This window comes from Hemitrygon akajei, chromosome 4 (assembly GCF_048418815.1).
Source record: "Hemitrygon akajei chromosome 4, sHemAka1.3, whole genome shotgun sequence".
In the NCBI taxonomy this organism is placed as follows: Eukaryota; Metazoa; Chordata; class Chondrichthyes; order Myliobatiformes; family Dasyatidae; genus Hemitrygon; species Hemitrygon akajei.
The window spans coordinates 176,603,778-176,625,274 of record NC_133127.1 but is presented as its reverse complement, the minus strand read 5'-3'; the positions used below and the strand labels follow the sequence as shown (position 1 = coordinate 176,625,274).

General features: G+C 42.4%; 1 protein-coding gene across 5 annotated transcripts in view; it reads right to left on the bottom strand.

Moving 5' to 3' along the window:
* Positions 1-3,228: 3,228 nt before the first annotated feature.
* Positions 3,229-21,497, bottom strand: part of LOC140726989 (nucleoside hydrolase-like) — a 30,192-nt gene continuing 11,923 nt past the window's right edge. For all 5 annotated transcript variants that reach the window (XM_073044091.1, XM_073044094.1, XM_073044092.1 and 2 more), the window contains 4 exons: positions 15,412-15,591; positions 14,324-14,435; positions 9,514-9,650; positions 3,229-7,588 (listed from right to left, as the gene is read on the bottom strand). In XM_073044091.1, coding sequence (XP_072900192.1) covers positions 7,241-7,588; positions 9,514-9,650; positions 14,324-14,435; positions 15,412-15,591 — 777 coding nt within the window. In that variant the 3' untranslated portion in view covers positions 3,229-7,240. The remainder of the gene's footprint in view (positions 7,589-9,513; positions 9,651-14,323; positions 14,436-15,411; positions 15,592-21,497) is intronic.

Here is a 21,497-nt window from a genome sequence, read left to right as displayed (position 1 = left end):
ATTGATTCCTCCTTCCAGTAATTTTTGTTCCTTCCTCTTTCCCTCTTCTATTCCCCACGCTGAGCTCTTGTCACTTCCCCTCACCTGCCCCTGCTGTCCTTCCTTCCTTCCCCTTTTCTCAGGGCCTGCTCCCCTCTCCCATTAGATTCCTCCTTCTCCAGCTTTTTACTTTTCCCACCCACCTGGCTTCATCTATCATCTTCTAATCCTCCTTTCCCTCCCCCACCTTTTCATTTGACATCCCCCTTCCTTTCCAGTCCTGAAGAAGGATCTTGGTTCACAACATCAACTTCTTATTCATTCCCATTGATGCTCCCTGGCATGATGAGTTCCTCCAGCATTTTGCGTTGCTCTAGATTTCCAGCATCTGCAGAATCTCTTGTGTTTAGAAGTACAAGCTGGCAGGTGGTAAGTGAGACCAGGTGAGGGGGAACGTGGGTGTTTCACCTATTATCTCGCAACTTCTTAGTTCATTCCCCCTCCCTCACCCACCTACCCATATGTATTGTGTCCAGTTTTGGGCCATATACAATATCTAAGAAATGATGTGCTGGCTTTGGAAAGGGTCCAGAGGTTTATCCCAGGAATAAAAGGGTTAATGTATCAGGAGCATTTGCTGGTTCTGGACCTGTACTCCCTGGAGTTCAGAAGAACTTGAAGCCCATCGAATATTAAAAGGCCTAGTTAGAGTGGACATGGAGGATGTTTCCAATAGCGGGGAAGTCTAGGACCAGGCAGCACAGCCTTGGAAAAAAAATGTCCCTTAGAATAAAAATGAAGAATTTCTTTAGCCAGAGAGTGGTGAATCTGTGACATTCACTGCCAGAGATGGCTGTGGAGGCCAAGTCATGGGGAAATTTAGTGGAGCTTGATAGGTTCTTGATTAGTAAGGGTGGTAAAAGTTACAGGGAGAAGGCAGAATGGGGTTGAGAGGGAAAATAAATCAGCCATGATCAAAAGGTGCAGCAGATTTGACGGGACCAATGATCTAATTCTGCTCTTGCGTCCTATGGTCACACTGAGTATTAGCGAACAGGTTGTTGGTGGGAAATGTTGCTTGACGGCACCATTGATGACACTTTGCACGGATTGGAAAAGTGTGTATTTGCTCCACTTACTTACACGATGTGGATGTTGCAAGCGATATTGGCATTGACTGTCCACCCTTGATTGATCACAAACTGTGAAATCGCTTCAGGTTCAACCACATTGCATTACCTCTTGTATAGACAAAAGCCTGCCCTGTGGTGGTTAGGCAGCTTCTGTGCAGATTATTTTTGGCTAAGTATCAAGTGTTTGGCAAATTACCTGAGGTGACATTTTGTCCTTCAGTAACCTGGTTGTTGGGCAACACATTTACCTTGGGTGCGAAGGCAGTAGAAATCCTATGGCGAACAGGATTAAGGCATTCTACAAGTACGTGAAGAACAAAAGGATAAGACATGAGAGAATAGCACCAATCAAGTGTGACAGTGGAGAAGTGTGTATAGAACCGGAGGAGATAGCAGAGGTACTTGATGAATACTTTGTTTCAGTGTTCACTACAGAAAAGGATCTCGGCGATTTTAGGGATGACTTACAGCTAATTGAAAAGCTTAAGCATATAGACATTAAGAAAGAGGATGTGCTGGAGCTTTTGGAAAGCATCAAATTGGATAAGTCTCCGGGACCGTATGAGATGTGCCCCAGACCACTGTGGGAAGCGAGAGAAGAGATTGCTGAGCCTCTGACAATGATCTCTGCATCATCAATGGGGACAGGAGGGGTTCCAGAGGATTGGAGGGTTGCGGATGTTGTTCTCTTATTCAAGAAAGGGAGTAGAGATAGCCCAGGAAATTATAGACCAGTGAGTCTTACTTCAGTGGTTGCTTAGTTGATGGAAAAGATCCTGAGAGGCAGGATTTATAAATATTTGGAGAGGCATAATATGATTAAGAATAGTCAGCATGGCTTTGTCAAGGGCAGGTTATGCCTTATGAGACCGATTGAATTTTTTGAGGATGTGACTAAACACATTGATGAAGGTAGAGCTGTAGATGTAGTGTATATGGATTTCAGTAAGGCATTTAATGATACCCCATGCAAGGCTTGTTGAGAAAGTAAGGAAGCATGGGATCCAAGGGGACATTGCTTTGTGGATCTAGAACTGGATTGCCCACAGAAGGGTTGTAGACGGGTCATATTATGCATGGAGGTCGGTGACCAATGGTGTGCCTCAGGGATCTGTTCGTGATTTCTCTTCGTGATTTTTATAAATGACCTGGATGAGGAAGTGGAGGGATGGGTTAGTAAATTTGCTGATGACACAGGTTGGGGGTGTTGTGGATAGTGTAGAGCACTGTCAGAAGTTACAGCATAATATCAATAGGATGCAAAACTGGGCTAAGAAGTTGCAGATGGAGTTCAACCCAGGTAAGTGTGAGGTGGTTCATTTTGGTAGGTCAAATATGATGGCAGAATATAGTATTAATGGAAGTCTCTTGGCAGTGTGGAGGATCAGAAGGATCTTGGGGTCCGATTCCATAGGACACTCAAAGCTGCTGTGCAGGTTGACTCTGTGGTTAAGAAGGCATATGGTACATTGGCCTTCATCAACTGTGGGATTGAGTTTAAGAGCTGAGAGGTACTGTTACAGGCTATATAGGACTCTGGTCAGACCCCGCTTGAAGTACGCTGCTCAATTCTGGTCACCTCACTACAGGAAGGACATGGAAACCACAGAAAGGGTGCAGAGGAAATTTATAAGGATGTTGCCTGGATTGGGGAGCATGCCTTATGAAAATAGGTTGAGTGAACTTGGCCTTTTCTCCTTGGAGCAGCGGAGGATGAGAGGTGACCTGATAGAGGTGTATAAGATAATGAGGGACATTAATTGTGTGGATAGTCCGAGGCTTTTTGCCAGGGCTGAAATGGCTAGCATCAGAGTGCACAAGTTTTAAGGTGCTTGGAAGTAGGTACAGAGGAGATGTCAGAGGTAAGTTTTTTTTTTTACGCAGAGAGTGGTGAGTGTGTGGAATGGGCTGCCACCAATAGTGGTGGAGGCAGATACGATAGGGTCTTTCAAGACTCCTGGATAGGTACATGGAGCTTAGAAAAATAGAGGGGTATAGGTAACCGTAGGTCATTTCTAAAGTACATGTTTGGTACAGCATTGTGGGCCAAAGGGCCTGTATTGTGCTGTAGGTTTTCTATGTTTCTATCTCACAAGCTACTTGCTGGCAAGCAAAGGCCAATTAGTCAAATTATTTATTTTAATTCAAATTAATACTATTACCAACATTACACTAGACAGTTAATACTATTGCCACTACAGTTCAGGGTGGCACGTAGTGTGGAGGTTAGCACAACGCTTTAAAATACAGGCAACCTGGGTTCAATTCCCAACACTGCCTGTAAGGAGCTTGTATATTCTCCTCGTGACCTTGCGGATTTCTTCCGGGTGCTCCGGTTTCCTCTCACAGTCCAAAAATAAATCTTTTGGTAGGTTAGTTGACTATTGTAAATTGTCCCGTGGTTAGGCTAGGGTTAACCATATAACAATTACAGCACGTAAGCAGGCCATCTCAGCCCTTCTAGTCCATGCCGAATGCTTACTCTCACCTAATCCCACCTACCTGCACTCAGCCGATAACCCTCCATTCCTTTCCTGTCCATATACCTATCCAATTTTTTTTTAAATGACAAAATCGAACCTGCCTCTACCACTTCTAGTGGAAGCTCGTTCCACACAGCTACCACTCTCTGAGTAAAAAAGTTCCCTCTTGTGTTACCCCTAAACTTTTGCCCCCTAACTCTCAACTCATGTCCTCTTGCTTGAATCTCCCCTACTCTCAGTGGAAAAAGCTATCCACGTCAACTCGATCAATCGGAGATTGCTGGCCAGCACAGCCTGAAGGGCCAATTGCATGCTGTATCTCAATAAAAAAATTTAAATGTTGGATATAGATGTTTTTGCTAAGGCCTATCCCTTGAGCATTCATCTCAATTTAAAGATATCCTAATAAAATAATTGGCAGAAAAAGATAGCCTAATTAGCATTGTTCGTAATATGGGGATAACAGTTATTGGATGTGTTTGGGAATAATCAACTCTGAACTCTGTCAGGGGCTCTGACAGAAACATTTCAAATATCATTAGAAACAGGGATAGTGCCGGAGGATTGGCGTATTGCTCATGTGGTTCCATTGTTTACAAAGGGTTCTAAGAGTAAACCTAGCAATTATAGGCCTGTAAGTTTGACGTCAGTGGTGGGGAAATTAATGGAAAGTATTCTTAGAGATGGTATACATAATTATCTGGATACACAGTGTCTGATTAGGAACAGTCAACATGGATTTGTGCGTGGAAGGTCATGTTTGACAAATTTTATTGAATTTTTTTAAAGAGGTTACTAGGAAAGTTGACAAGGGTAAAGCAGTGGATGTTGTCTATATGGACTTACGGAAATAGTAAGGGACCGAGGGTCTAGTGAGATGGAGGAACTGAGGGAAATACATGTTAGTAGGGAAGTGGTGTTAGGTAAATTGAAGGGATTAAAGGCAGATAAATCCCCAGAGCCAGATGGTCTGCATCCCAGAGTGCTTAAGGAAGTAGCCCAAGAAATAGTGGATGCATTAGTGATAATTTTTCAAAACTCGTTAGATTCTGGATTAGCTCCAGAGGATTGAAGGGTGGCTAATGTAACCCCACTTTTTAAAAAAAGGAGGGAGAGAAAACGGGGAATTATAGACCGGTTAGCCTGACATCGGTGGTGGGGAAAATGCTAGAATCGGTTATCAAAGATGTGATAACAGCACATTTGGAAAGCGGTGAAATCATCGGACAAAGTCAGCATGGATTTGTGAAAGGAAAATCATGTCTGACGAATCTTATAGAATTTTTTGAAGATATAACTAGTAGAGTGGATAGGGGAGAACCAATGGATGTGGTATATTTGGATTTTCAAAAGGCTTTTAACAAGGGCCCACACAGGCGATTAGTGTGCAAACTTAAAGCACACGGTATTGGGTGTATGGTATTGATGTGGATAGAGAATTGGTTGGCAGACAGGAAGCAAAGAGTGGGAGTAAACGGGACCTTTTCAGAATGGCAGGCAGTGACTAGTGGGGTACCACAAGGCTCAGTGCTGGGACCCCAGTTGTTTACATTATATATTAATGATTTAGACGAGGGAATTAAATGTAGCATCTCCAAGTTTGCGGATGACACGAAGCTGGGCGGCGGTGTTAGCTGTGAGGAGGATGCTAAGAGGATGCAGGGTGACTTGGATAGGTTAGGTGAGTGGGCAAATTCATGGCAGATGCAATTTAATGTGGATGATAAATGTGAGGTTATCCACTTTGGTTGCAAGAACAGGAAAATAGATTATTATCTGAACAGTGGCCGATTAGAAAAAGGGGAGGTGCAACAAGACCTGGGTGTCATTGTACACCAATCATTGAAGGCAGGCGGTGAAAAAGGCAAATGGTATGTTGGCATTCATAGCAAAAGGATTTGAGTACAGGAGCAGGGAGGTTCTACTGCAGTTGTACAAGGCCTTGGTGAGACCGCCCCTAGAGTAATGTGTGCAGTTTTGGTCCCCTAATCTGAGGAAAGACATTCTTGACATAGAGGGAGTACAAAGAAGGTTCACCAGATTGATTCCTGGGATGGCAGGACTTTCATATGAAGAAAGACTGGATCAACTAGGCTTATACTCACTGGAATTTAGAAGATTGAGGGGGATCTTATTGAAATGTATAAAATTCTAAAGGGATTGGACAGGCTAGATGCAGGAAGATTGTTCCCGATGCTGGGGAAGTCCAGAATGAGGGGTCACAGTTTAAGGATAAAGGGGAAGCCTTTTAGGACCGAGATGAGGAAAAACTTCTTCACACAGAGAGTGGTGAATCTGTGGAATTCTCTGCCACAGGAAACGGTTGAGGCCGGTTCATTGGCTATATTTAAGAGGAAGTTAAATATGGCCCTTGTGGCTAAAGGGATCAGGAGGTATGGAGAGAAAGCAGGTACAGGGTTCTGAGTTGGATGATCAGCCATGATCAGACTGAATGGCGGTGCAGGCTCGAAGGGCCAAATGGCCTACTCCTGCACCTATTTTCTATGTTTCTATGACTTCAGTAAGGCCTTTGACAAGGTTCCGCACGGAAGGTTAGTTAGGAACGTTCAATTGTTAGGTATTAATATTGAAGTAGTAAAATGGATTCAACAGTGGCTGGATGGAAGATGCCAGAGAGTAGTGGTGGATAACTGTTTGTCAGGTTGGAGGCCGGTGACTAATGGTGTGCCTCAGGGATCTGTACTGGGTCCAATGTTGTTTGTCATATACATTAATTATCTGGATGATGGGATGGTAAATTGGATTAGTAAGTATGCAGATAATACTAAGGTAGGTGGCATTGTGGATAATAAAGTAGGCTTTCAAAGCTTGCAGACCAGTTAGAAGAGTGGGCTGAAAGATGGCAAATGGAGTTTAATGCTGATAAGTGTGAGGTGCTACATTTTGGTAGGAATAATCCAAATAGGACATACATGGTAAATGGTAGGGCATTGAAGAGTGATCTAGGAATAATGGTTCATAGTTCCCTGAAGGTGGAATCTCATGTGGATAGGGTGGTGAAGAAAGCTTTTGGTATGCTGGCCTTTATAAATCAGAGCATTCAGTATGGGAGTTGGGATGTAATATTAAAATTGTACAAGGTATTGGTGAGGTCAAATTTGGAGTATCGTGTACAGTTCTGGTCACCGTATTATAGAAAAGATGTCAACAAAATAGAGAGAGTACAGAGGAGATTTACTAGAATGTTACCTGGGTTTCAGCACCTAAGTTACAGAGAAAGATTGAACAAGTTAGGTCTTTATTCTTTGGAGCGTAGGAAGTTGAGGGGGGACTTGATAGAAGTATTTAAAATTATGAGGGAGATAGATAGAGTTGACGTGGATAGGCTTTCTCTATGGAGACTAGGGCAGATTCAAACAAGAGGACATGAGTTGAGAGTTAGGGGGCAAAAGTTTAGGGGTAACACGAGGGGAAACTTCTTTACTCAGAGAGTGGTAGCTGTGTGGAACGAGCTTCCAGTAGAAGTGGTAGAAGCAGGTTCGATACTGTCATTTAAAGTAAAATTGGATAGGTATATGGACAGGAAAAGAATGGAGGGTTATGGGCTGAGTACAGGTCGGTGGGACTAGGTGAGAGTAAGCGTTCAGCATGGACTAGAAGGGCCGAGATGGCCTGTTAAACCATCTATGCCAGAGCAGGCATCAGCAGCTCCTTAAATTTCTCAATGTCACATTTTTTCATGACAAAGGCCTGGTTTTTCTTTTGCAGGAGATTTTTTGTATCCAGGACCATCATCCCTCTGGTCAGCGACCCCTGTAACTCCACAGTTACACCACACCGGATATATTCAGTAACAACACCCTCATCGATGGCAGCTGCCAATGCATAACAATCACAAGCATTAAAATCTGGTTCAACGCAAGATTTTGCATCCTTTTGCTCGACTGCCTTGTCGTTCCCACTGTATTTTGTTATCGTCCTCATGAAGCAAGCCTTCGCAGTGTCTCGACTTACCCATTCATCAAAGAACTCCTGCAATAGAGGTAAGAAAATTCTCAAATGGATGCTTCCCACAATCTAGGAGCCTATTCACTTCATGCAGACATCGAAGATCATACTGATAATGTTTACCAACAATGTCCATCAGCTAAGTCTCATTATGCATGTGAAGGATAACCTTTTCCCAGATATACTCACGTCTTGAGAGGAAGGGATTTATTTCAGTTTTATTTAGAGGCAATGCACGGTAACAGGCCTTGCGGCCCAACGAGCCTGTACTATCCAATTATACCCATGTGACTAATTAACTTTGCTTCTTTGTAGGAAGTAACCGGAACCCCCAGAGAAACCCCACATGAACACAGGGAGAATGTACAAACTCCTACAGGCAGTGGCAGAAATGAACTCAGGGCACTGGCTGATTCAGGTAAAGTAAGTGGCAGCTTTCAGTTATGAATAATAAAATCGGCCTCGCAAATTTCTTTTCTATCCACTCCCAACTGCATATAGCTCCACCCTATTTCAAACGTGACACTTTAAACAAATAGGATAAAGCCACTGCTTGTTGACTTAAGAGTTATAGATAAGCACAGCACAGATACAGGCCCTTTGGTCATCTAGTCCACGCCAAAAGCATTTAAACTGACTTCTCCCATCAACCTGCACTGGGACCATAGTCTTCCATATCCCTACCATCTATGTACCTATCCAAACTTCGCTTAAGTGTTGAAATTGAGCTCGCATGCACCACTTGCGCTGGCAGCTTGTTCCACACTATCTCGACCCTCTAAGAAGTTCCCCTCATGTACCCCTTAAACTTTTCACCTTTCACCCTTAACCCATGACCTCTGGTTGTAGTCCCGCCCAAACTCAGTGGAAAAAGCCTGCTTGTATTTATCCTGTCTATACCCCCTCTTAATTTTGTCTACCTCTATTAAAACTCCTCTCAATCTTCCAGGTTCTAAGGAATGAAGTCCTAACCTATTCAATCTTTCCTTATAACTCAGGTCCTGCAGACCTGGCAATATCCTCATAAATTTTCTCTGTCCTCTTTCAATCTTGTTTGCATCCTTCCTGTAGGTAGGTGAGCAAAACTGCATACAGTACTCCAAATTAGGCCTCACCTACGTTTTATGCAACAACAACATAACATCCCATCCCCTGTATTGATTTATCAGGCCAATGTGTCATAAGCTTACTTTATGACCCTATCTACCTGTGACACCACTTTTGACAAATTAAGGACCAGTATTCCCAGATCCCTTTGTTCTACCACACTCCTTGGTGCCCTCTGTTCACTGTGTAAGACCTACCCTGGTTGGTCTTACAGGGGTTATGAAGATACAGTCAGTTACAAGAGAGACTCCCAATTCCCAACTAACTTAAGTTTCTGACCAACATACACTCAGTTGCCACTTTATTGGGAACAGGAGGCACCTAAAGAAGTGGCTTTTGAGGGTATTTCTGTATTTTCATGATCGTCTGTTGATGTAGTACCTCCACTTTACGGTTTAAAGTGTTGTGCATTCAGAGATGCTCTTCTGCACACCATGGTTGTTATTTCCATAGCTGTCACCTTCCCATCAGCTTGAATCAATCTGGCCATTCTCCTCTGACCTCTCTCATTAACAAGGTTTCAATTAACACAGAAATGGAGCTCAATGGATTTGGTTTTTTTTTTGTTTTTCCTCACCATTCTCATTAAACTCTAGAAACTGTTATGTGGGAAAATGCCAGGAGCTCAGCACAGTCTCTAAGATATTCAAACCACCCCATCTGGCACCAACAGTCAATCAGATCCCATTTCTTCCCAATTCTGATGTTTGGCCTGAACGCCCTCTTGACCATGACCACATGATTTTATGCATTGAGTTGCTGCCACACGATTGGCTGATTAGATAGCTGCATTCTTTAGGAGTACATCGTTAGTAGGCGTACCTACCAAGTGAAAATCTTACCCTAGACAGCACGTGAGAAAGCGTATACTCCCACGTTGCGATGTAGGTTGGACACACAAACTGATTCAAGACGATGAACGCAGCCTCTGGGTCAGTGGCAAAGTTAAACTCTCCACACACAGTTGCATTCCCCCTGGCTGAAAGTAAACCAAGCAGTCATGAACGTGATGGTAAAAGACCTCTCTGAATCCTAAACAGAGAGCAATAATACAATCTGAATGAATGTGATCAAGCACATCTGAGCAAAGGCTACTAAAGTAATATCTTGTCTACAGCTTGTTAGGTTGGTTTAGGTTTTGATCTCGTTTAAAAACTGAAAATTCCATTGGCAGAGCATTCTAAACAGTCAATAACTTTAAATATATAGCCATTAATTTTTTTCACTCCTACCTAGCTGAGTAGTGAAAAGTACCCACATTCCATCTGCTTGCCAAAAACAACTGTAGATGGCTTGACAGAACACAGCTTTCATTTTCATTTTTAAAATCTTTTTTTATTAATTATTGAAGATCAGTTAAAAATACATTAAGGTAATCAAGTCAATATGTCATTATGTACAATGAAGAATTAAATTAGCAAATAACTGATTAATAAAGCTAAGCAATATATCAATAATAATATGAAAAAATAAAGTATTAAGAATATTTTTTTGAAAGAAAAAAAAACCCTACTAACTGAAAACAAGAACCAAAAAAAAACCCATTGGGAGCACAACCCCGGAGCTATACATCATACAGGCTTTCACAGAAGAAAAACATCAATCCGCCAACTCAAATCGATTTAAACAAAAATCGGAAGGAAACCATATTAATTAACTCAAATCAGATGATAGTAGCGGGCAAATGAGCCCCATCTTTTCTCAAAATCAAATCAAGGATCAAAAGGAGTTTATTTCTTCATGGATCTGTGCCAAGATGGCCGATTGATGTCTTTTGAGAAACGGGTAACTAAATACTCTCTCTCATATTCACATTTCCTGCAGTATCTTCAGGTCAGACGCTTCTTACAAGAATACTTAAGTAATTTTCCATATATACAGGATTCTGACCTGTTAGATATTATTTTAAAAATGAACCCTTTAGTGAAAGGTTTTATTGGGAAAATTTATAATTTATTGTTACAACAGCACAATTACCCTTCACTTAAGATTAAGCAAGATTGGGAGAGAGAGCTTAACATGACCTTGATAACAGAAGATTGGTTGCGTATTTTGAAGTTGGTTAACTCTTCTTCGATCTGTGCCAGTCAGTCTTTAATTCCATTTAAAATTGTACATCGTTACTATTTGACAAAGGAGAGACTGTCTCAAATGCTTCCTAATGTTGATAGTCAGTGTGACAGATGTAAAACCAAGACAGCCACATTGACTCGTGTTTTGGTCGTGTTCTGTATTGAAACATTTTTGGAAGTCTATTTTCTCTCCAATTTCTAAAGCTTTAAAAATTAATTTACAACCTAATAAATCGACAGTTTTATGTGGTATAATTCCTCAATATATTCATGGTATCTCTCTATCAGACCAACATGTAACTGCATTCGTTTTTGGCCAGAAGGGCTATTTTGTTGAAATGGAAAGATGCTTCTGCTCCTACGTTGATACAATGGTTCTCTCAGGTGATGCTATGTCTTAGTTTGGAGAAAATCAGAAGTTGAACTTTAGAACACAGCTTTGAGGAACAGTTTACTCTAAATTAAGGGCTCCCAAGCCTTTTTATGCCACGGACCCTACCTCTGACTGAGGTGTCTGCAGACACCAGGTTGGGAAGCCCTAGTCCTAGCTGGAGATCTAAATGCTACAGATTCAGGATAAGGAGTCAGCCTCTCAGGACCAAGAATGTCCCACCAGATTGGTTCCTGGGATAAAGGGGATTGCCTGATCAGAATGCCGCAAGTAAGTCTCAACTCTTTAGACAAATGAGGTGCTCTCATTGGAACACAAAAGAATTGTACAGGGCTCGATGGGTTCAAACTTGCACAAATCAACTATCTAGAATGAAGGGTTACAGTCTCAAGGAAAGCGATCAGCTATCCAAGAATGAATACAGAACAGGAACAGGCCCTTCGGCCTGCACTGTCTGTACTGACCATGGTGCCAAGAAACTAATTCCTTTTGCCTGCAGAGGATTCTTAACTCTCATGTTCATGTGTCTCTCTAGATGCCACTTAAAAACTATCTTGTCTGCTTCCACCACCATCCCTGGCATTGCCAACAGGGGTTCCCAATCTAGGGTCTATGGACCCCTTGCTAATGTACAGGTCCATGGCTATACCAATACGAGTGTAGTCCAACCAGAGTTTATAGAACCATAATATTACCTCACAGTTCATTATCTCAATCCCACGACTAGTGAAGGCCAACACACCAAATGGCTTCTTTAGCACTTTATCAACCTGCACAACAACTTTGAGGAATCTATGGACGTTTACCCTGAGGACCCTCTGTTCTTCCACACTGCCAAGAATCCTGCCATTCAACTTGTATTCTGCCTTCAAGGCCGACCTTTCAAAAGTGTGTCAGTTCACATTTTTCCACTTCCTCATCGAAGTCATTTATAGAAATCACAAAAAAAAATTCCTGATGCTTTTCCTTTTCTGTGCCCTTACATCAGTCATTAGTTCTATTCACTTCCTCTACCATCAAAGCAAGGCACTTCCATTTATATCACCAGCAATGCCCAAATCCCAAAGATGGTAAATGTTATCAGAATCAGGTAGCATATGGCACTGGCATATCATGAAAATTATTGCTTTGTGTCAGCAGTACTTTGCAATATATAATTATAATTTGTAGTATTATGTAAGTAGAGCAAAAAAAAAAATTGACAGTGGAGGGGAAGCAGCTGTTCCTGAAATGTCTTCATGCTCCTGTACCACCTCCTTAAAAATAGCAATGAAAAGAGGGCTTGTGTTAGATGATGGGGGGTTGGGAGTTCATTAATGACTAATGCTGCCTTTTTGAGACATCGCTTTTTGAAGATGTCCTCGATGCTGGGGAAGCCGGTGTCCGTGACGGAGCTGAGTTTGCAACTTTCTGCAGCTCCTTCCGATCCTGTGCAGTGGCCCCTCCATACCAGACAATGATGCAACCAGTTGGAATGCTCTCCGTGGTACAGCTGTGACACACCAACTCTCCTCAAACTCCTAATGAAATATAGCCACTGCCGTGCCTTCGTTGTAATTGCATCAACATGTTGACAGATCTTTGGAGACATTGACACCTAGGAACTTGAAGCTGTTCACCCTCTCCACTGCTGATCCCTCAATGAGGATTGGGGTGTGTTCACTCGACCTCCCCTTCCTGAAGTCCACTATCAGTTTCCTTGGTTTTGCTAACGTTAAGTGTAAGGTTGTTGTTTCGACACCACTCTTGCCACTGAATGCCATTCACAGGCACTAATAACTTACTGATCTGCAGTCTTGCAGAATCGAGGGCAAATGGGGGGGGGGGGGGGGAGGAGTGGAACTTGTATGTTCTTATGAGATTTAAAACTGTACAGGCAGAGAGGAAATGTTGTCATGCAGCTGGGTGAATCGCTATGCCTAGATTAACATGCTCTCCAAAATGGCAAAAGTCTCAATGACTCAAAGACTCCCTGTACTTGTTGAGCATACAATAATGAAAAATACAACTGCAAAAGAAATTTTCTCTCTGTAAATTCTATTCAGATAGATTGCTTTTACACAGAAATGCAGCCCCAACCATAAATGTTTCAGTACTGACAACTTTCTTTTAAATTGTTTGACCTTGGAATGCAAAGACAAAGAAAAGCCTTGGAGCGACAGAGGATGAGAGGTGATCTGATAGAGGTGTATAAGATGATGAGAGGCATTGACTGTGTGGATAGTCAGAGGCTTTTTCCCCCAGGGCTGAAATGGCTAACACAAGAGGGCACAGTTTTAAGGTGCTTGGAAGTAGGTACAGAGGAGATGTCAGGGGTAAGTTTTTTTTTATACACACAGAGAGGGTGAGTGCGTGGAATGGGCTGCCAGCGATGGTGGTGGAGGCGAATACAATAGAATCTTTTAAGAGATTCCTAGATAGGTACATGGAGCTTAGAAAAATAGAGGGCTAAGGGTAACCCTTGGTAATTTCTAAAGTAAGTACATGTAAAGTAAGTAAGGGCCTGTATTGTGCTGTAGGTTTTCTACGTTTATATGTTTCTAAAAGCAATTATGAAAACATGCACCCAAGATCACATCTTGTTGATTCATTATAAATCAAACTATTACCTTTGTCCACTTTCTGAAAGCAAAACTCATCTGATTTATCAGAATTATCTAATGGTAAAAGCATGAGGCAGAACCTATATTAACCATTTCCTGAAGTGATGGTGATAGTTGTTTCTGTGGAGATTATTTTATTGTCAGCAATAAAATGATCCACTGAACACTGGCTGAGCCACCTCAGACTATTTTGCATGCAGGTTCAAGTTTTATTCATAAGGAAAATGCTTTCTACTTTATCAGGAATATATCCAGAACTTCTTTGATGAAAATATGAATTCTAAATAAATTAATGTTGTTGAATGAGAGTCTGAATCATAAAATGTGCTCAATAATCATTAAGAAAAAATATTACTCGTGCAATTTTTTCAAAATAATTAATGTGAAAATTTTGCTGGTAAATCTTGCTAGAAAAAATTTTTGCTTTGACAACCTGACCAGTGCAGTAACATTTCATAATTGTACTGGGGCTGATTGCATAACAACAATTTATATCTGATGGATGTGTTTACAGAGATAGCTACTCAAACAGTCACGGCTGAACTGTAGACCTGCTGACAAAAACAGATCCGACAAACTGGTGTACCTTGCATGTTTCCGCCCATGATGTACAGATCTTTTAGCTTTGTCGAGAAAGTTGGGTCCATTTTACTTGCCAGAGCTACATTAGTCAAGGGAGCAAGCGCCACGAGAGAAATCTGCAAGACAAAATGTTACTTTACAGAGTACCAATGTGAAACTTAATCATGTAGCTTTGTGTGCATGGAACACCTTCACAGGGGAGAAATTTCCTTCAAGTTATGGCTTACTCGAGAGTACACTTCCCTCGACATCAGACCTGAGACACTCGGTTTGTGTTATCACACCAGCGTGGTGCTGAGCGCTCTACGGACACTGACCTGCTGAATTTTGGATCCAAATCAAAACAAATCAATGCTCTTGGCTTGACATGGAAAGATCACAAGCAACCTTTTCAAAAAGAGTGAGAGTCACACACAATTTTCCACCCAATATTATCCTTCACCAGTAACACAAAGGAAGTCAATAAGGCACATGAGCAAATTATGCCATTCTGCCCATCGTGTCTGCCATTCCATTATGGTTGATTTCATTATCCTTCTCAACCCCTCTCCTGCCTTCAGCCTGCACCTTTGACACCGTTATTAATCAAGAATCTACCACAGAACACAGAGTTAGACAGAGAATACCAAAAATACTCAAAAACAAGCAGTATTTGTTTAGTGTTCAACCTATAACACAACTGGAAAATGTTAGATGTGACTGTGCATTGGTAACCATGGTGACAAGAAAATGGCAGGAGAGGAAGTTAGAATGGCACGTAAGAAATCACAATACTTGGAGAGGTTGTTTCCAAAAGTGAGAGGATGCAGGAGCAGAAAGCAAAACCTTGGAATTTCTTTAGCCAGAGAGTGGTGAATCTGTGGAATTTATATCGCCACAGACGGCCGTGGAGGCCAAGTCATCGAGTATATTTAAAACAGAGGTTGAGAGCATCAAAGGTTACAGAGTGAAGGCAGGAGAATGGCGTTGCAAGGGAAAATAAATCACTCATGATGGAATGGCGTTGAGGACTCAATGGGCCAAGTGGGTTTGCGCTGGCACTCATACCAAGAGCTGATGGGGTTCCCTTTCCCAAAAGTCAGGTCAACTCACCTGCCCAGTGTGTTCAGTAACGATCCGCACCATGGCATTTACTGCATGCTCGCTCTGCAGATGCTCCAGTCCTGGCGCGCTGGGGTCTGGAACATCACCCAGACCATCCTTCCCGTGAAAATCTGTAGAATCCAAACTTTGTCCAAGGAAAGAGCTACTGGCACCCCGGAACACAGGGATCTGCAGAGGGGATAAAGCAAAGTCTAATGTACAATCGGGCATTTCTCAACAGTTCTATGCAGACAAGCTTTTCGCCCCCTCAGGTTGCCAAGAAGCAATGGGACTTTGATGAATTCCAGAGGTACCACAGAGGGTGGGTCATCAATCTATAATGAAAGAGGCCATTCAGCCTATCTTATCAATGCCAGCAGCTGGGGGCTAGGCATTAATTTTGAGATGACTAGAATATAGAAGCAAGGATGTAATGATGAGGCTTCATGAGGCATTGGTTAGACTTCACTTGAAGTGCTGGACTTGTATGTGCTCAGGACAAAGAAGTGGGCAGGATAGAACATTATAAGCACAAACTGCCTATTCTAAAAGCTCCCTTCTAGAAAGCGCCATAGGGCTAGTAAATTGAAAATTTCTTGCTAACTTAAAAGATCCCTCCCCCACCCCCCAATCTGATCAACCATTCTAGTTAGCCACCCCTACCCCTTCTATTATCTCAAGTCACTACACTGTTAACACTCTGAACCACTTTTTATAATGCTGGTTACATTATAAATATGTGCTGATATATATATATATATATATATATATATATATATTTAGAGTCGCCGTTTTTCAGGAGAAAATTCAGATAGATTTTTTTTTATTACTTGGGACAAAAGAGGCACGACTGCGCAGGCGCGTGACCTCAAAGCGCGGAAGGTTTTAAAAGAACACCGCCATATCCAGCGGGCAGCAGAGTGATAGAGCTTTGGCTTAGGTGGAAACGGGAAGAGGCTTCCTGTGACCATTGAGTCTTACAGTAAAGGGGTAAATTACAGGTTTATTTATTTAGTAATAACAATAGCATTAGAGGTATGCATCTAGGATTAGTGCTGTGCTTGGACTGCCAGATGTGGGGACCCTGGGAGACTCCCAGCCTCCCCTAGGATTACATCTGCACCAGGTGCATTGAGTTGAGGCTCCTCAAGGACCATGTTCGGGATCTGGAGCTGCAACTTGATGACCTTCAGCTAATTAGGGAAAGTGAGGTTATTTTTAATACCTATAGAGAGATAGTAGACAGCACCTCTGTGACAGTCCCCCTCAGGAATCGATATATAGTTTTAGATACTGTTGGAGAGGTTGACCTGACAGAGGAAGACCACAGCGAACAGGACTCTGGCACTCTGCCCAGTGCTGTGATCAAGACAACAAGGAGAAATGCCGTCGTTATAGGGGATTCCATCGTGAGGGGAACAGACAAGAGATTCTGCGAGCCAGACAAGGATACCCGGATGGTGTGTTGCCTCCCTGGTGCCAGGATACGGGATATCTCGGATCGGGTCCAGAGTATCCTGAGGAGAGAGGGCAAGCAGCCAGAAGTCTTGGTACATGTTGGTACCAAGCAGATAGATAGAAAAAGAGAGGAGGTCCTGAAGGAAGATTACTGGGAGCTAGGAAGAAAATTGAAAAGCCGAACCTCCAGAGTAATAATCTCAGGATTACTGCCTGAGCCACGTGCTAATGATGGTAAGAATAGCAGAATTAAGCAGATGAATGTGTGGCTAAGTAACTGGTGCAGGGGGCAGGACGTCAAATTCTTGGATCTTTGGAATCTATTTTGGGGGAGGTATGATTTATAAAAAAAACAATGGGTTACACCTGAATTCAAAGGGTACTAATATCCTGGCAGGATTGTTTAATATAGTTGTAAGTTGGCAAGGGGAAGGAAACCAGGGTGTTAGGGTCGAGGAAGAGGAAAATAGAAACAAGTCAAAGATACTGCGCAGCAAAGATGGCAAGAGGGACAGGCAGGTGAATAGACAGGATAATTTGCTGTGCGATAGAAATATAGCAAAATCAGTAACAGATACTGATCTAAATGTACTGTACTTAAATGCACGCAGCATTAAAAATAAAGTGAATGACCTTGTTGTACAGCTACAGGTTAAAAGTATGACATTGTGGCCATCACCGAGTCATGGCTAAATGATGGATGTGATTGGGAGCTGAAAGTCCAAGGATACACAGTTTATAGGAAAGATAGGAAGGTAGGTAAAGGGGGTGGCATGGCCCTGATGGTAAGCAATGATATCAAATCACTAGAAAGAAGGGACATAGGATCAGAAGAGGTAGAATCCCTATGGGTCGAGTTAAGAAATGGTAAGGGTAAAAAGACACTAGTAGCAGTTATATACAGGCCTCCAAACAGCAGCCGGGATGTGGACTGCAAGTTACAGCTGGAAATAGAAAAAGCGTGTCAGAAGGAAAATGTCAAGATAATTATGGGGGATTTTAATATGAAAGTGGATTGGGAAAGTCAGGAAGGTACTGGATCTCAGGAGAGGGGGTTTGTAGAATGCCTACGGGATGGCTTTCTGGAGCAGCTTGTCCATAAGCCCACCAGGGGATCTGCTGTTTTGGATTGGGTGCTGTGTAATGAGCCTGAGGTGATTAGGGAACCAGAGGTAATGGAACCCCTTGGAAGTAGTGATCATAATATGATTGAGTTCAGTTTCAAATTTGAAAAAGAGAAGCTGGTATCAGGTGTATCAATATTTCAGTGGAACAAAGGAAATTACAGTGGTTATGAGAGAGGAACTGGCCCAAGTTGATTGGAAAAGTAAGCTAGATGGAGGGACAGTAGAGCAGAATCCTACAAGAAATAAGGAAAATGCAGAAAAATATATTCCAAGAAAAAAGAAAATCATAAAAGGAAAAATGACACAAATGTGGCTAACGAGAGAAGTTAAGGCTAAAATAAAAGCAAAAGAGGCAGTGTACAAGGAAGCAAAAATTAGTGGGAAAACTGAGGACTGGACGAATTTTAAAAATTTACAGAAGGAAACTAAGAAAGTCATTAGGAAAAAGATGAATTATAAAAGGAAATTGGCAATTAACATAAAAAAGGACACTAAGTTTTTAAATATATGAAGAGTAAAAGAGTGACATGGGTAGATATAGGACCTATTGAAAAGGATGCTGGAGAAATTATAATGGGTAACAAAGAGATGGCAGAGGAACTAAATGAGTATTTTGCATCAGTCTTCACAGTGGAAGACATTAGCAACATACCTGATAGCCAGAGGTCTCAGAGAATAGAATTAGGTACAGTCAAGATTACTAGAGAGAAAGTGGTTGAGAAGCTAAATGGACTAAGGATAGATAAGTCTGCCGGACCGCATGAAGTGCATCCACGGGTTCTGAAGGAGGTGGCTTTGGAGATTGTGGAGGCATTGGAAATGATCTTCCAGGAATCAATAGACTCTAGCATGGTTCTGGAGGTCTGGAAAGTCGCAAATGTAGTTCCGTTCTTTAAGAAAGGGGGGAGGCAGCAAAAAGAAAATTACAGACCTATTAGTCTGACATCAGTAGTTGAAAAATTATTGGAGTCGATCCTCAAGGATGAGGTTATGAAATACCTTGAGGTGCATGACAAAATAGGCCCAAGCCAGCATGGTTTCATGAAGGGAAGATCCTGCCTCACCAACGTTTTAGAATTTTTTGAGGTAATCTCAAAAAAGATTGACAAGAGCTGTGGATGTTGTGTATTTGGATTTGGACTTTCAAAAGGCCTTCGATAAGGTGCCATATAAGAGGCTACAATAGGATGAGAGCCCATGGAATTACAGGAAAGATATTGGAATTGGCTGATAGGCAGAAAGCAAAGGGTGGGAATAAAGAGATCCTATTCTGGTTGGTTGCCGGTTACCAGTGGTGTTCCTCAGGGGCCGGTGGTGGGGCCGCTTCTTTTTACACTGTACAGGCAGTCCCCGGGTTACGTAAGAGTTCCGTTCCTGAGTCTGGCTTTAAGTCGGATTTGTACGTAGTTGGAACAAGTACATCCGGTATTATTTAGCGTCAGTTAGTCAAACATTTGTCTTAGTATATAGTATATATTTTACCTTTCTATGCATATAAAACACTTAAGAAACGTATGTATTCCAATAATTAAACCACTGCATTGCTTAGTAATAATTGTAGCTTTCATTGGGGCAGGGCCTTTCACATGCTCCATTATTCTCACTTTATCCGTTATCCTTTAAAATGGTTCCAATCCTTGACCGACTGTAGCCTAACGATTTTCCAATGACCAATGGCATTTCACCTCTTTCCAAACGCTTTATTATTTCCACTTTATTTTCAATCGCAATCGCTTCCCGTCAATGGAACAGAAACACTGCGGGCAGTGGGTCCTGAGCTCCGCTGGGTCCTAAGGACCACCACACTGAATTCCCCGGGTCCGCGCTGAGACAGGCTAAACGGGACAAGTGGGGGCTGTGCTGGGTTTGGGTATCTGATCCTCCACAATATTCCACATGGGAATTTAAACTGGAGGTGGCAGTTTTTTTTAAAAACGAGGTCGAGTTGCGAGCTCGACATCAACCCGGCACGGATGGTACAAGAGTCACTGGATCAACATCAACCTGGCACGGGAGCGGTCTCTTACTGGATCGAACTCGGGAACCTCCGTTCTCCAGCCTGGCACTGATCTCACGGCGCCACCAGCCGACCCGGGGGGGGGGTGGGGGGGGGGGGGTCGGGGTCAGGGTAAATCTTACTAAGAAAAATTTAAGCCAGATACAAAGTTAAACACTCAACACAGTGTCAACGGCAACGACTTAAAATGGCAGATGGCGTTGCAATCCGACTTAAAATGGCGGGCGGCATTCTCCTTCCTCGATTCGTAAGTACGAGTTGTCCGTAAGTCGGACGTTCGTAACTCAGGGGCTACCTGTATATCGATGATTTAGATTATGGATTAAACAGTTTTGTGGCTAAGTTTGCGGATGACACCAAGATAGGTGGAGGAGTAGGAAGTGTTGAAGAAACGGAAAGGTTACTGAGAGACTTGGTCAGCTTAGGAGAGTGGGCAAAGAAATGGCAGATGAGATACAATGCTGAGAAATGTACAGTTGTACATTTTGGAAGAAGAACTAATCGGGCAGATTATTATTTAGATGGGGAGAAAATTCAAAAATCGGAAGTGCAAAGGGACTGGGTGGTCCTCGTGCAGGTTAACCACCAGGTTGGATCGGCAATAAGGAAAGCGAATGCTAAGTTGGCATTCATTTCAAGAGGAATAGTGTATAAGAGTAAGGAGGTGTTGATGAGGCTCTATGGGGCACTGGTGAGACCTCATTTGGAATAGTGTGCAGTTTTGGGCCCCCTATCTTATGTTATAACTCATGTTGGAGAGAGTTCAGAGAAGATTTACGAAGATGATTCCTGGAATGCAGGGGCTAACATATGAGGAGTGTTTGTCAGCTCTTGGACTGTATTCATTACAGTATAGAGGAATGAGAGGGGATTTAATAGAAACATTTCAAATGTTGAAAGGGTTGGACAAAAGTTTCCCTTGGTGGGTGTGTCCAGGACAAGAGGCCACAGTCTTAAAATTAGAGGGTACCCATTTAAAACAGAGATGAGGAAAATTTTCTTTAGCCAGAGGGTCATGGATTTATGGAATTCGTTGCCACATGCAGCTGTGGAGGTCCAATCATTGAGGGTGTTTAAGGAGGAGATTGATAGATATCTAATTAGTCAGGGTATCAAGAGATATGGGGAAAAAGCTGGAAATTGGAACTAGATGGAAGAATAGTTCAGCTCATGGTGGAGTGGTGGAGCAGACTCAATGGGCCGAATGGTCTCCTTCTGCTCCTTTGTCTTGTAATCTTTTGGTACATTGTCCTTTATAAATCAAAGTATTGAGTATAAGAGTTGGAATGTTATGGTGAGGTTGTATAAGGCATTGGTGAGGCTGAATTTGGAGTATTGTGTGCAGTTTTGGTCACCGAATTACAAGAAGGATACTAATAAGATTGAAAGAGTGCAGAGAAGGTTTACAAGGATGTTACCAGGACTTGAGAAACTGAGTTACAGAGAAAGGTTGAATAGGTTAGGACTTTATTCCCTGGAGCGTAGAAGAATGA